The sequence below is a fragment of the Dromiciops gliroides genome, chromosome 4, assembly GCF_019393635.1.
Source record: "Dromiciops gliroides isolate mDroGli1 chromosome 4, mDroGli1.pri, whole genome shotgun sequence".
Classification (NCBI taxonomy): Eukaryota; Metazoa; Chordata; class Mammalia; order Microbiotheria; family Microbiotheriidae; genus Dromiciops; species Dromiciops gliroides.
Window position 1 is genome coordinate 30,961,119 of NC_057864.1, and position 12,195 is coordinate 30,973,313.

General features: G+C 43.0%; 1 protein-coding gene across 1 annotated transcript in view; it reads left to right on the plus strand.

The window, feature by feature from the left end:
- Nucleotides 1–211: 211 nt before the first annotated feature.
- LOC122755830 (cytochrome P450 4X1-like) overlaps nt 212–12,195 on the plus strand; it is a 43,505-nt gene continuing 31,521 nt past the window's right edge. The window contains exons 1-3 of the mRNA XM_044004700.1: nt 212–754; nt 5,086–5,227; nt 11,663–11,707. Of these exons, the coding sequence (XP_043860635.1) occupies nt 530–754; nt 5,086–5,227; nt 11,663–11,707 (412 nt within the window). The 5' untranslated portion in view covers nt 212–529. The remainder of the gene's footprint in view (nt 755–5,085; nt 5,228–11,662; nt 11,708–12,195) is intronic.

Below are 12,195 nucleotides of genomic sequence, written 5' to 3' on the forward strand. Positions count from 1 at the left end.
TAAGAAGCTGAAGCGGGGGGGGGGGGGGGGGGGGGGGGGAGGAGAACAACACCTTAGGACAGAAAACAAGAAATGGAAAAGTAAGGAGAAATCAGGGAACTTAGTACGTGTGTGGTGGGGAGGTGGGGAAGGGCAGGAACAGAGAGGTCCGCTGAGAGATCTTCTAGTCTGACCTTGCATCAGACAGAGGTCCCTCTGCATCAGTTTCTCCCAAAGATACCGCTGCACCCAGAGGCGATTTCTTTGCAAGGAAGGAAGCCGCTTAATTTGTCTCTTTTCGGCCACCCACAGCTGCCAAGATTCTGGGCCCAAGCCGGTGATCAGTCCAGGGAAATCCGGGAGTGTTGCAAGCTGCTCGCCCCTTCCTTCCTGGCTTTGCTGTACTGTCACCTCTCTACTTCTCTGCTTTGGAGGAGGCTGGGGGAGGGGGGAGACTTGTGTGGCCTGAGGCGATCCCAGCTCCCACATAAGGAGCTCCGGCTGCCACTACTTGGCCCTGGCACCCCAGCATCTCCGGAGTGCCAGCAGCATGGGCTCCGACGCGGTCCCTATGGGCTCCGACGCGTTCCCTATGGGCTCTGGCGCGGTCCCTTGGCTGGAAAGGCACTGGGCTCTGTCCTTGGTCTTGACGTTCGCCCTCGCACCACTATTGCTGCTGGTCTTCAAGCTCTACCTCCGGCGCCAGGGACTGCTGCGAGTCATGCGCCCCTTCCCGGGACCCCCGACACACTGGCTCTATGGACACACAAGTGAGGTAAGCGGGGGCTCTGGCGCGACTCGCGGCTGCGGGCCGGGACAGAGGGAGGGAGAGGCTGCTGCCCTTGGCCTGACTCCCCGGGAGGACAGTTTTCAGGACTGAGGGGGTCTCCCTCTGGAGGAGGCAGGAGGGCAGACAAGGGCCTTAGGAACGATGCACATTCATTCTGGGGAAACTCACTGAGAGTCGGCCTGACCTCTCATGGCTTTCTCCCTCCTGCCCTGCTGGCATTTGTCCAGCTTTTCCTACCTCCCTCATTGTGTTCTGTCAGCTCCTGATGCATGCTGGAGAGGACTAGACAGGTAGTCAGGGGTCTTGGCCTGTGGCTTCACTTTGAGATGACCCAATGGCATTATCTCAGATTGATCCTGTATATACTTTGTTGTACCTGGTTGTTGGTGTGCTGTCTCTCCGGTTAGACTGTGAGCTCCTTGAGGGCAGGGCATTGATGCCTTTCTTTGTATGCCCAGTGTTTGGCACAGGGCCTGGCACATTACTAGGAATGCTGAACATGGAGTCAGGAAGTCCTGAGTTTGAAGCCTACCTGAACAATTTACTAGCTGTATGACCCTGGGGAAATCACTGAACTGCACTTCCCCTCAGTTCCCTCATCTGTAAAGTGAGAATAACAAAAGCACCTGTGTCATAGGATTGTTGTTAGACTCAAATGAGAGAACATAGCACTCTCTGAGTGCTGTGGCCACTTATAGGCTACTATTCAATGCTTTGGAAGCGCTATTAGTTGATCATTCATGAGAATGAATCATCAGTGATGATGGCAATAAAGATCATGAATGCTTGTTGGCTTTGACTTGACAATTGGCAAATTAAGAATCTGGACTCCCATTTTCAGACTCCAGGTACAAGGCCTGTTCTTCTTCAATGTAATTCAGCAAACTTAAAGCAGCTGCTGTCTACCAGGAATTGTGGGAAACTCATCATCTAGCTGCAATCCAGGCCCTGCCATCAAAGAGCTCATTTTAGACAGGGAATATTTCTGTCATTCTCTATGTGTCTGTGTGTCTCTCTGTGTGTGTCTCTCTCTGTATGTCTGTCTGTTCTCTCCTATCTCTCTCTCTCTCTCACACACACACACACATATATACAGAAAACACACACAGATGATCTCTCATACACTCTTGCTCACACATATACACACACACACAGGCTCTTGCTCTCTCTCTCTTACACACACACACACACACATATATATACAGAAAACACACAGAGATGATCTCTCATACACTCTTGCTCACACATATACACACATACACACAGGCTCTTGCTCTCTCTCTCTCTCTCTCTCTCTCTCTCTCTCACACACACACACACATATACACACAGACTCTCACTCTCTTTCTCACACACACATTCACCCAGACAGACAATACACACACATGCTATCTGTCACACACACATACAGACAGACAATACATACAGATGCTCTCTTCTACACACACATATACACCCACAAAAAGAGTTGTAATATCTGATATGACGCAACCAGCACATGAGACAAGAACAAACACAAACCATGCAGGGTCTCAGGGGAGCATCAGAAAAAGCTTCAGCAAGGAAGTGGCCTTCAAGTGAGCATCGATCTTCTGGGGGCAGCTTGAAATTTGTGAAAGGAATGATAGTTGTCCAATGAGGATAGGTTGAGGCAACTGTGTTTCTGTAGCCAGGAGTAAAGAAGACCACTCCTTAAATACTTTACTTCATGCATATGAATGCCCATCATTTGGGAGATTGATTTCTGCCTTGTTCTGTTTGAACACAGAGGGCAGAACCAGGAGCAAGCCTCTAGGTTGGGGTTGGGGAAGAGCTGCAAAGAGGCTAATCTAGGCTGTATATAAGGAAAAACTTCCAGGCAATGAAAGTAACCCCAGAATGTGAGGGGCTGCCTTGGGATGTGGGAGGTTCTCCCTCTTTGGAGATATTCAAGAAGTCTGGAAATCTCTTGTTGAGATTATTATTGTAGGGAATCCTGTAGTATATAGTTTGAAATCTGGGGTGTGTATAGTGTGTTCAGAGAAATCTACTGATATGAGAGCTGCTGAGTCCTTTTCAAGGCAGTTTTCCACCTTTGGGATCTGCTGGTTCACCTAACTCACCTGTGGCTCTAAGAGGCTGTATGTAGCGTGTGCAATGGGTACACCCACTACCAGCCCTATGTCAGCAAGGTTGAGGGTAACTAAGGGATCTTAAATCCATTGATGAGTTAGGGGGATGTCTACTCCAAGCACATGAAGACTTTCCCCCAGCAGAATGGGCGGATAAGAACAGTTTGCTCCAAAAGCCATGAAAGTGACTGGAGCAGACACTGTGAAGAGCTCAGAGCTTGGTTAGACATCAAAGATGCCAAGGTTCGGGCAGCTGGATAGAGCACCGTCCCTGGAGTCAGGAGGACCTGAGTTCAAATCCAGCCTCAGACACCTGACAGGTGCTAGCTGTGTGAGCCTGGGCAAGTCACTTAACCCCAATTGCCTCACCCCCCCAAAAACCCCAAACCAAACCAATAAAAGATGCCAAGGTCATCTACTGCATCACAAGACATGGCCAGTAGTGTTGGCTTTTGTCTTGCCAATGGACTCTGGTGACTTTTTTTTTTGGTGAGGCAATTGGGGTTAAGTGACTTGCCCAGGGTCACACAGCTAGTAAGTATTAAGTGTCTGAGGCCAGATTTGAACTCAGGTACTCCTGACTCCAGGGCTGGTATTCTATCCACTGCGCCACCTAGCTCTCCCCTGACTCTGGTGACTCTTGAAGAGAGAGTGAGACTCACTGCTTTGGCAACTCTGCCGCCCTTAAATGCAATTCATGCAGAAGTCAAAAGCCATCACCCAGACCATTTTACCTTTTTTACCTACCTCAGAGTCCTGTGGCAATGGACAAATGCTGAAGCAGTAGGTGCAGAAGTACTGGGAGCAGTAGTCACTGTCCTGCACACAAGTAGCCTAGACCACAGGGTCCTCTTCTCACTGGACTGAAGCTGCAAAGGGATTTGGCAGCTCCCTGCCTGTCTGGGCAGCCTTGGTTAAAGACTACACTGCTCACCTCCTGGCATGAGAAAGAGGCCAGCAAGGGGCCCTCAAATGATCTCTTTCACCCAATCCTGGCCTGCTTACCACAGCAAAGAGGGAAAGAGAGAGAAAGGGACAAAACTTTGGCATAGATGACTCCACTCCCCATCGGTACATGGAATGTGTGAACCCCTATGGACAACACAATATCCAACACACCTGAGAGACAAACAGCTCTTGTTGCTAGAGAATTCAGTGGGCATCTGATCCAAACAGTAGCCCTGAGGGGGAAAAGACTGACAAATGAAGGCCAGCTCACTGAAGTGGAGCTTTGGAATCAATTGTGAGACATGGGAGATACTAGCAAAGGACCACCCAGCATTCCATACCCACATCAAAGAGGGCACTCTGTTCTACGAGCGAAGCAGAATTGCAGTAGCTCCAAATAAAGGGGAAAAAATAGCATGAGATGTGCAAGTTTAGAGGTAGCTCCACTCCAAATGTTCATGTGAATCATTTATGCCTGACCTGTGGTAGAAACTTCCAAGCTGATATTGGTCTAATGAGCCACAGTTGGACACATTTTATCTTGACCCCAACATAATGATGTTATTTTGGTCCTCTTTGAGAATGAAGGACAACAACCAACCGTCAAGAAGCTCTGTATAAGATGACTATATAAGTTGATTATTGGCCTCCAGATGGAGACTAGAACCTCTGTTCAGAGGCTATCAATTAGTCCAGGCAAGATGTGATGAGGGTCTCAGCTAGAGTCAAGGCAAAAGCTGTATGATTGGAGTGAAGGTGATAGTGGGAGAAATATTATGGAGAGAGGACTGACAAGACTTGGAAATGGGTTGTATAAAAGGGTTTAAGAAATGGGAGAATAAAGGTAACTCCAAGTATACAAAGGTGCAGAAATGAGGAAGTTTGAGAGGAGGGGTGGGTTTGGGGAAAAACTTTTTTGGAATTCTTGAGTTGGCCATGTTCATGAGCCATGGAGATGAAGTGAAGATAGAGACCTCTGGTAGGCAATGGCCTGGAACTGCAACCTCTCAGCACCTTCTGGATCTCCAAGGGGAGGGGCGGATAACCAGATATCAAGGGCACAGTAGAAAAGATCCTTGCTCAGATGAGGGTGGGAGTAGATGCTTCTCAGGTCCCTTCTCCCACCTTCTCCATATTTGTGTTCCCTTCCCAAGTTCCTTGGCTCATCACTGGGTGCCTAGGGCCTGGAGTCTGATGGTTGGGGAGGGGAGAAGTTGGGGTTCACTGAACCAACTCATTTTTCATTTCTTATTGCAGTATCCTGTGGAAACAGAACTAGAGGCGTTTAAGATGCTGCCCCAAAAATACCCTAGTGCTTTTCCTTTCTGGATTGGGCCCTTTCATGCAAATTTGCATATCTATGACCCAGAATATGTAAGGACTTTCCTGAATCGACAAGGTAAGGATGAGCCCTCATACATCACAGAACATTGGGAGATATGTTGGAATACTGGAAGATTGGAGACAGAAGGGACCTGAGAAGACATCTAATTATACCTATATATAAGTGGGGATCCTCTGAGGCAGCTAAGTAATACAGTGGATAGGATGCTGGGCCTAGAGTCAGGAAGACCTAGGTTCAAATCCATTCTCAAACACTTACTAGCCATGTGACCCTGGGCAAGTCACTTAACCTCTGTTTGCCTCATTTTCTTCAACTATAAAATGGGGATAATAATAGCACCCACCTCCCAGTTTCATTGTGAGGATCAAATGAGATATTTGTAAAGCACTTAGCACAGTGTACAGTAGGCACTAAATAAATGCTTATTCCCTCCCTCTTTCCTTCATGAATGTTATCAGACAAAGAGACACCTATACCCACTTACAAACCTCCCAAGGCCTCCCACTTCACTTTGGGCTATCAGCACTAACTATCGGGAAATGTTTTCTTTACCTTGAGTGATGCCATGGACCTCTGCATCACCTGGGTGGATTGGGCCAGTCTCAGAAAGGGTCACAAAGGATATAGAGCAAGGAAAAAAGAAATCCTTTGTAGACCTTTAAGGGAAGTAAGGGCAGTCTGAATATGCTCCTGACTTTTTGAGAGAGATGGACTGAAAGGCAGCTTCCTTGCTCTCCCTCAGGCTGACTCGAGGCTCTCCAAGAGGTTCATAGGTATGAACCAGTTCATTTTGTAGTATTACCCAGATATCCCCCAGGCATTCAAAGGGCCTTGGAGAGATGTCCTCCCTGCTCAGACACTTCTCTTTCTTCATTACCTCTCCCCTTTTCCAGAGATCATGAAACTCCCTAGGATTTCAGTGGCCACACTGACACTGGCTTGATGGAGAAAGCAAAATGCTAATTTTTGAATTGGCAGGACAAGTTTAGCTTGCTACCGACTTACCCCTTATGGCTGTGTCTCCTTGAACTAGTCACCTAAACTTTCTCTGCTTCATTCATTTATCTTTAAAATGAGGCAATTGAACTAGATGGCTTCTGGGTGCCTTGAACTCTACCAGTCATGGTACTACCATTCTAGCACCCCATGGAATGTCCGTGTCTTTCATCCAAGCCACCTCCTGCCTGGTATCAAGGAACCTGAAAAACCCAGATTAGCCAAAAGAAGGTGAATGGGAGAGCACAGAATAAGAGGAAAGGCCAGGAAATGGCACTGAGGGCTGCTTTGTCCCAGCTGTCACTGCTACTGTACTATCCAATTCCATATGAATGTCCTATATGGCATAGCCTTTGGGGGAGGGTTAGGAAACAGGATGAGCTGTCCACTGAGGCCTCCTCAGACTCTGAGGTTCCATGGTCCCAAATCCAGCTGGTCATTACCACACTTGTACCCACCTGGTTGTCATATGCCATGCTTCTTTCCCAAAATCCTTTTCAATATTCCCTATTAGACACCCCTATTTGCTTTTACTACTATAACACCCCCTCCCATGCCTTGATTTCATCTGTCTTTCAGTGCAAATAATAGTTCCCAGGTTTATGGGTGTGATGGTTAAAAATAAGAGAGACATAGTTTCTGGGTAATTCAATCTTTTTATTAGTAGGCTGGCAGGTTATTAATAAAAAGAATGGTCAATGAAATTTTCTCTCAAGCCAAAGACCTATAGTGGTGTGGGGTCACAGTTTATATGCCCTTCTAGCTGTAGGTTGTTCATCACTTTAGCAATAAAGCCTAATTGGTCAACAGCAATCAAATCCAATTGGCTGACATGATTGGAGGTGTATTATATTAAAATGAAGTCATGGGATGAGTGATTTAGGTTACTCAAATCTTGTGGTAAAGAAATCTTGGTAAGAAAAAGAAATCAGAGAAACAATGTAGACTCCACCCAAGCTGATGGGAGCACAATAGCTTTCACCTGCATGTGGTTTGGGTGGGCCTGACCAAGATGAATCTTACTTTCAAGGAGAACTGGTTCTTGGAGTAGAATAAGAAAAAAGAGTAGAATACTGCCACCCCCACCCAAGAGAATTGTTTCTCACATGGGTTATTTTATAACCCATTATATCATTAATGCCTACTTCAGGAGACCTCCATGTCTTTCAAGAACGCTTTCTCTAAATCCCACAGGAAAATGAACATTCCACCAAAACCTTTTCCTGCACAACAATCCCATCTGTGTTTTTTCAATTGTTTTTAGTATCAACCCTCTTTCCCTCATTTGAAATTAGATATCACATTTCCCTAACACCTACAACTTCCCTTCACTGGATCTTCTCTCCCAACTTCCCCTTTCCCTCTCTCCACCAGATGCATCTGAGACTGTTTTCTTTCAATTTTCTCGGTTTTATTATGAACTTAACAAATATCAACATTACATATACAAAGACAAATGGGGGAAAATAATATATGGAACCATGAATTTCTGTTCTACAGAGTTTGTAATTCTTAAAACTCTATATTTAATTTTAATACAGTGATGAAAAGTGTACTGCTGGTCTGTACTACCATCTGAACTTCTCTCCCTTCTGTTTTTGTGTTTTTAACTGTTTCATAGACACAGCTCTTTATCTTTTCTCTTTGGGTGGGAAATTTTATCACTATCCAGCAAATCAAAATATTTTCTGTGTCTGAAATTCCTGTCTCATTCTGAACCTTTGTCCATTACCCCTCAGCAAAAGGTGGGAGACAGCTTTTGTCATGTGTCTTCTGAAGTTGTGGTTAGTCTCACTGTATTTGATCAGTCTTTCAAGTTTGTTTTGTATTGTTGTGGTCATCATATGGCTTATTAGTAATAATGGCTCACATTTCTATAGCACTTTAAGGTTTACAAAGTACTGTCCACATGTTATCTAATTTGATCCTTATAATACCCCTAAGAGGTGGATTCTATTATCATTCCCATTTCACATATGAGGAAGGTGAGACTGAATGAGGTTAAGGGACTTGCCCAGGCTCACAGGGCTGGTAATTGTCTGAGGTGGGAACTCAACCCAGGTCTTCCTGACTCCAAATCCAAGACTATACTGCCTTACTGCCTCTGGGTTCTTCTTACTGTACCATCCATCATTTCATTCAAGTCCTCTCAGGTTACTCTAAACTCTTTCATATTTATGGTTTCTTGTGATACAATTATATTTTTTACATTCATGTACCAAGAGTCCTTCCACCAATTTTTGGGCACCAATTTCATTTCTAGTTCACAATTATGATTTAAAAAAACAAAATAAATTACATATGCACTCTTTAGATTTTCAGATCTATGTAATTGGAAAAATATCAATTGCTCATGGATAGGCTGAGCTAATATAATAAAAATGACAATTCTACCTAAATTAACTTACCTATTCAGTGCCATACCAATCAGACTACCGAAAATTATTTTATATAGTTAGAAATAATAATAACATCTGGAAAAACAAAAAGTCAAGAATATCAAGGGAACTAATGAAAAAAAAATGCATAGGAAGGTGGGCTAGCTGTACCAAGTTTGAAGCTATAATATAAAGCAGCAGTCATCAAAACTATTTGGTACTGACTAAGAAATAGAGTGGTGGATCAATGGAACAGGTTAGTACAGGAGACACAGTAGTACTGTTTGATAAACCCAAAGACTCCATCTTCTGGGATAGGAACTCAGTATCTGACAAAACCTGCTGGGAAAACTGTAAAATAGTATGACAGAAACTAAGCATAAACCAGTATCTTATACCTTATACAAAAATAAGGTCAAAATGAGTTCAAGATTTAGACATAAAGGGTGACACCATAGATAAATTAGGAGAGGAAGGATACAAATACAATGTCCAAACAAGAGATAGAGAATATTATGAAATGCAAGATGGAAGACTTTGATTACATTAAATTTAAAAGGTTTTGTACAAACAGAAGCAATGCAGCCAAAATTAGAAGGGAGCCAGAAAACTGGGAAACAATTTTTACAGCCAGCATTTCTGATAAAGGCCTCATTTCTAAAATATATAGGGAACTAAATAAAATTTATAAGAATCCAAGTCATTCCTCAATTGAGAATGGTCAAAGGATATGAACAAGCAGTTTTCTGATGAAGAAGTCAAAGCTATCTATTGCCATATGAAAAAAATCCTCTAAATCACTATTGATCAGAGAAATGCAAATTAAAACAACTCTGAGGTACCACCTCACCCCATCAGGTTGACTAAAATGACAAAAAGGAAAGTAAAAAATGTTGGAGAAGCTGTGGAAAAATTGGAACACTAATGCATTATTGGTGGAGCTGTGAACTGATCAAACCATTCTGGGAGAGCAATTTGGAACTATGCCAAAAGGGCTATAGGACTGTTCATACCCTTTGACCCAGTGGTACCACTGCTAGGTCTGTATCCCAAAGAGACCATAGAAAAGGGGAAAGGACCCACATGTACAAAAATATTTAGAGCAGCTCCCTTTGTGATGGCAAAGAATTGGAAATTGAAAGAATGCCCATCAACAGGGGAATGGCTAAACAAGTTGTGGTATATGAATGTAATGGAATACTATTGTGCTGTAAGGAACGATGAGCAGGAGGAGTTCAAAGAAACCTGGAAGGACTTACATGAACTGATGCTGACTGAGAGGAGCAGAACCAGGAGAACATTGTACACAGTAACAGCAACATTGGGTGATGAACAATGGGGATAGACTAGGCTCTTCTCAGCAGTGCAACAATCCAAAAACAGTTTCAAAGAACTCATGATAAAACAAAAATAAATTTTACATATGCACTCTTTCAAATTTCAGATGATAATAGATAGAGGGACAGTGTTGGAGGAAGCAAATCCTGAGTCCAAGATCTATCTCTAACCCATACTTAACTATGTAACTAAGTACAAGCTACTTAACTTCTCAGAGCCACAGACAAATCTGTAAGATTAGAAATTGCAGATTAGGTACCTATATACATACATGAAGAAATTTCCACCCCAGGAGGAGCATTATAGCTGACTTCAAGGGTTTAAAGGGCTGTCCTGTGAAAGAGAGATTGAACTATCTGACTGATCCCAGAGGGCAAATCCAGGAGTCCTGGTGGGGAATGGGGTGGTAAACTAGACATTGATGTCAGGAAATGCTTGTTACCAAGGAGGGCTATCCCAAAGTGAAATAGACTGCCTGAAGAGCTGGTGGCAAAGAAATCAAAGCTAGCTATATTCGTATGAAAAAATGCTCTAAATCACTATTGAAAAATGCAAATTAAAACAACTCTAAGGTACCTCCTTGAACATATCAGAGTATCTAATATAACCAAAAAAAAAAAAAAAGGAAAATGTTGCATGTTGGAGGGGATGTGGAAAAACGGGAACACTAATCTGCTATTGGTGGAGTTGTGAACTAATCCAACCATTCTGCAGAGCAATTTGGAACTCTGCCCAAAGAGCTATAAAACTGTGTATAACCTTTGATCCAGTAATACCACTGCTAGGTTTATATCCCAAAGACATCCCCCCACAAGAAAAAAAAAGACCTATTTGTACAAAAAATATTTATGCCAGCTCTTTTTGTGTTGGCTAAGACTTGGAAATCAAAGGAATGCCCATCAATTGGGAAATGGCTAAACAAGCTGTGGTGTATACTTACAATGGAATATCATTGTACTTTAAGAAATTACAAGTATGATGATTTCAGAAAGGCCTGGAAAAATTTATATGAACTTATGTATAGTGAAGTGAGCAGATTTATGCAGTGACAGCAATATTGTTCAGTGAAGAATTGTAAATGACTTAACTATTCTCAGTAATACAATGATGCAAGATAATCCCAAAGGACTAATAATGAACCATACTATCCACCTCCAAAGAAAGAACTGATACTAATTGAACACAGACTGAAGCATGCTATTTTTCACTTTTTTCTTCCTTTTATTTGATTTTTCTGATACAGAATGACTAATATGGTAATGTTTCACATAATTGTAAGTGTATAGCCTATATCTGATTGCTTCTCACCTTAGAGAGGGGAAGAGGAGGGAAGGAAGGGGGTGATAGAATTTGGAACTCCAAATTGTAAATAAAAATGTTTATTATAAAAAAATTGTTTAGAGATCTGGTGGCTTCCCCTTCCTTAGAGATCTCAAAACATAAGCCAGGGGACAAATTGTTTTTTTGGTTTTTGTTTTTACAAGGGGACAATTTTCTACAAGCTTTCTACAAGCACTGCAAGCTGAGATCCTCCCTAGAACTTGTAGGGAGTAATAAGCAACAACTCAAGGACTTCATTTTGTTCTTTCACCTCATCTGCTCTGTCATGTACCCAAGGAAGGAGCTGTGGTTCCCAGGGTGCTGGCCCATACTTGCAAAGTCCTAGGTTCTCCTTGCTCATGTTACATGCCTGGGAGTAGTTGGCTCAATGCAGGTCTAATCTAATACAGTTCCTACCTAATGTGAGCCTTTTCTGCTTTTTTGCTTAACTTTGCAGATTTAAAAACCCAGCTGTTCTACAGATTTGTAATTCCCTCTCTTGGTAAGTATCTGTAATCAGTTTATTCTTCTCTGTGTGGATCAGAAGTGTGTAGCAGCCAAGAAAGGAAACTGACTCAAATTGTGTTCAATCGATTTCACCCAACAATCCTTAATTCAATACCCACTGTTTACAAGCTGTGGTGGTAGGTGCTGGAGATACAAAGAAAAAAATGAAAATCTAGCTCCTGCTTAAGGTTACAAAAAGTAACCTTAAGTAAGTTTAGAAATTCAAGAGAAACTATGTATACCCATACAAGCAAATAACAAACTAAATTAAAAGTAAATTCAAGAGTGGTGAGAGCCAGCATCTGGGAGAAATTGATAAGGCAAAATTGAGGAGCAGCTTGGTGGCACCATAGTGCAAAAATGCTGTCCAGGCCTGAAGTCAGGATGATTCATTTTTCTGAATTCATATCTGGCCCCAGGCACCTACTAGCTGTGTAGCCCTGGGTTAAGTCAGTTAACCTTCAGTACCTCTTCTATAAAATG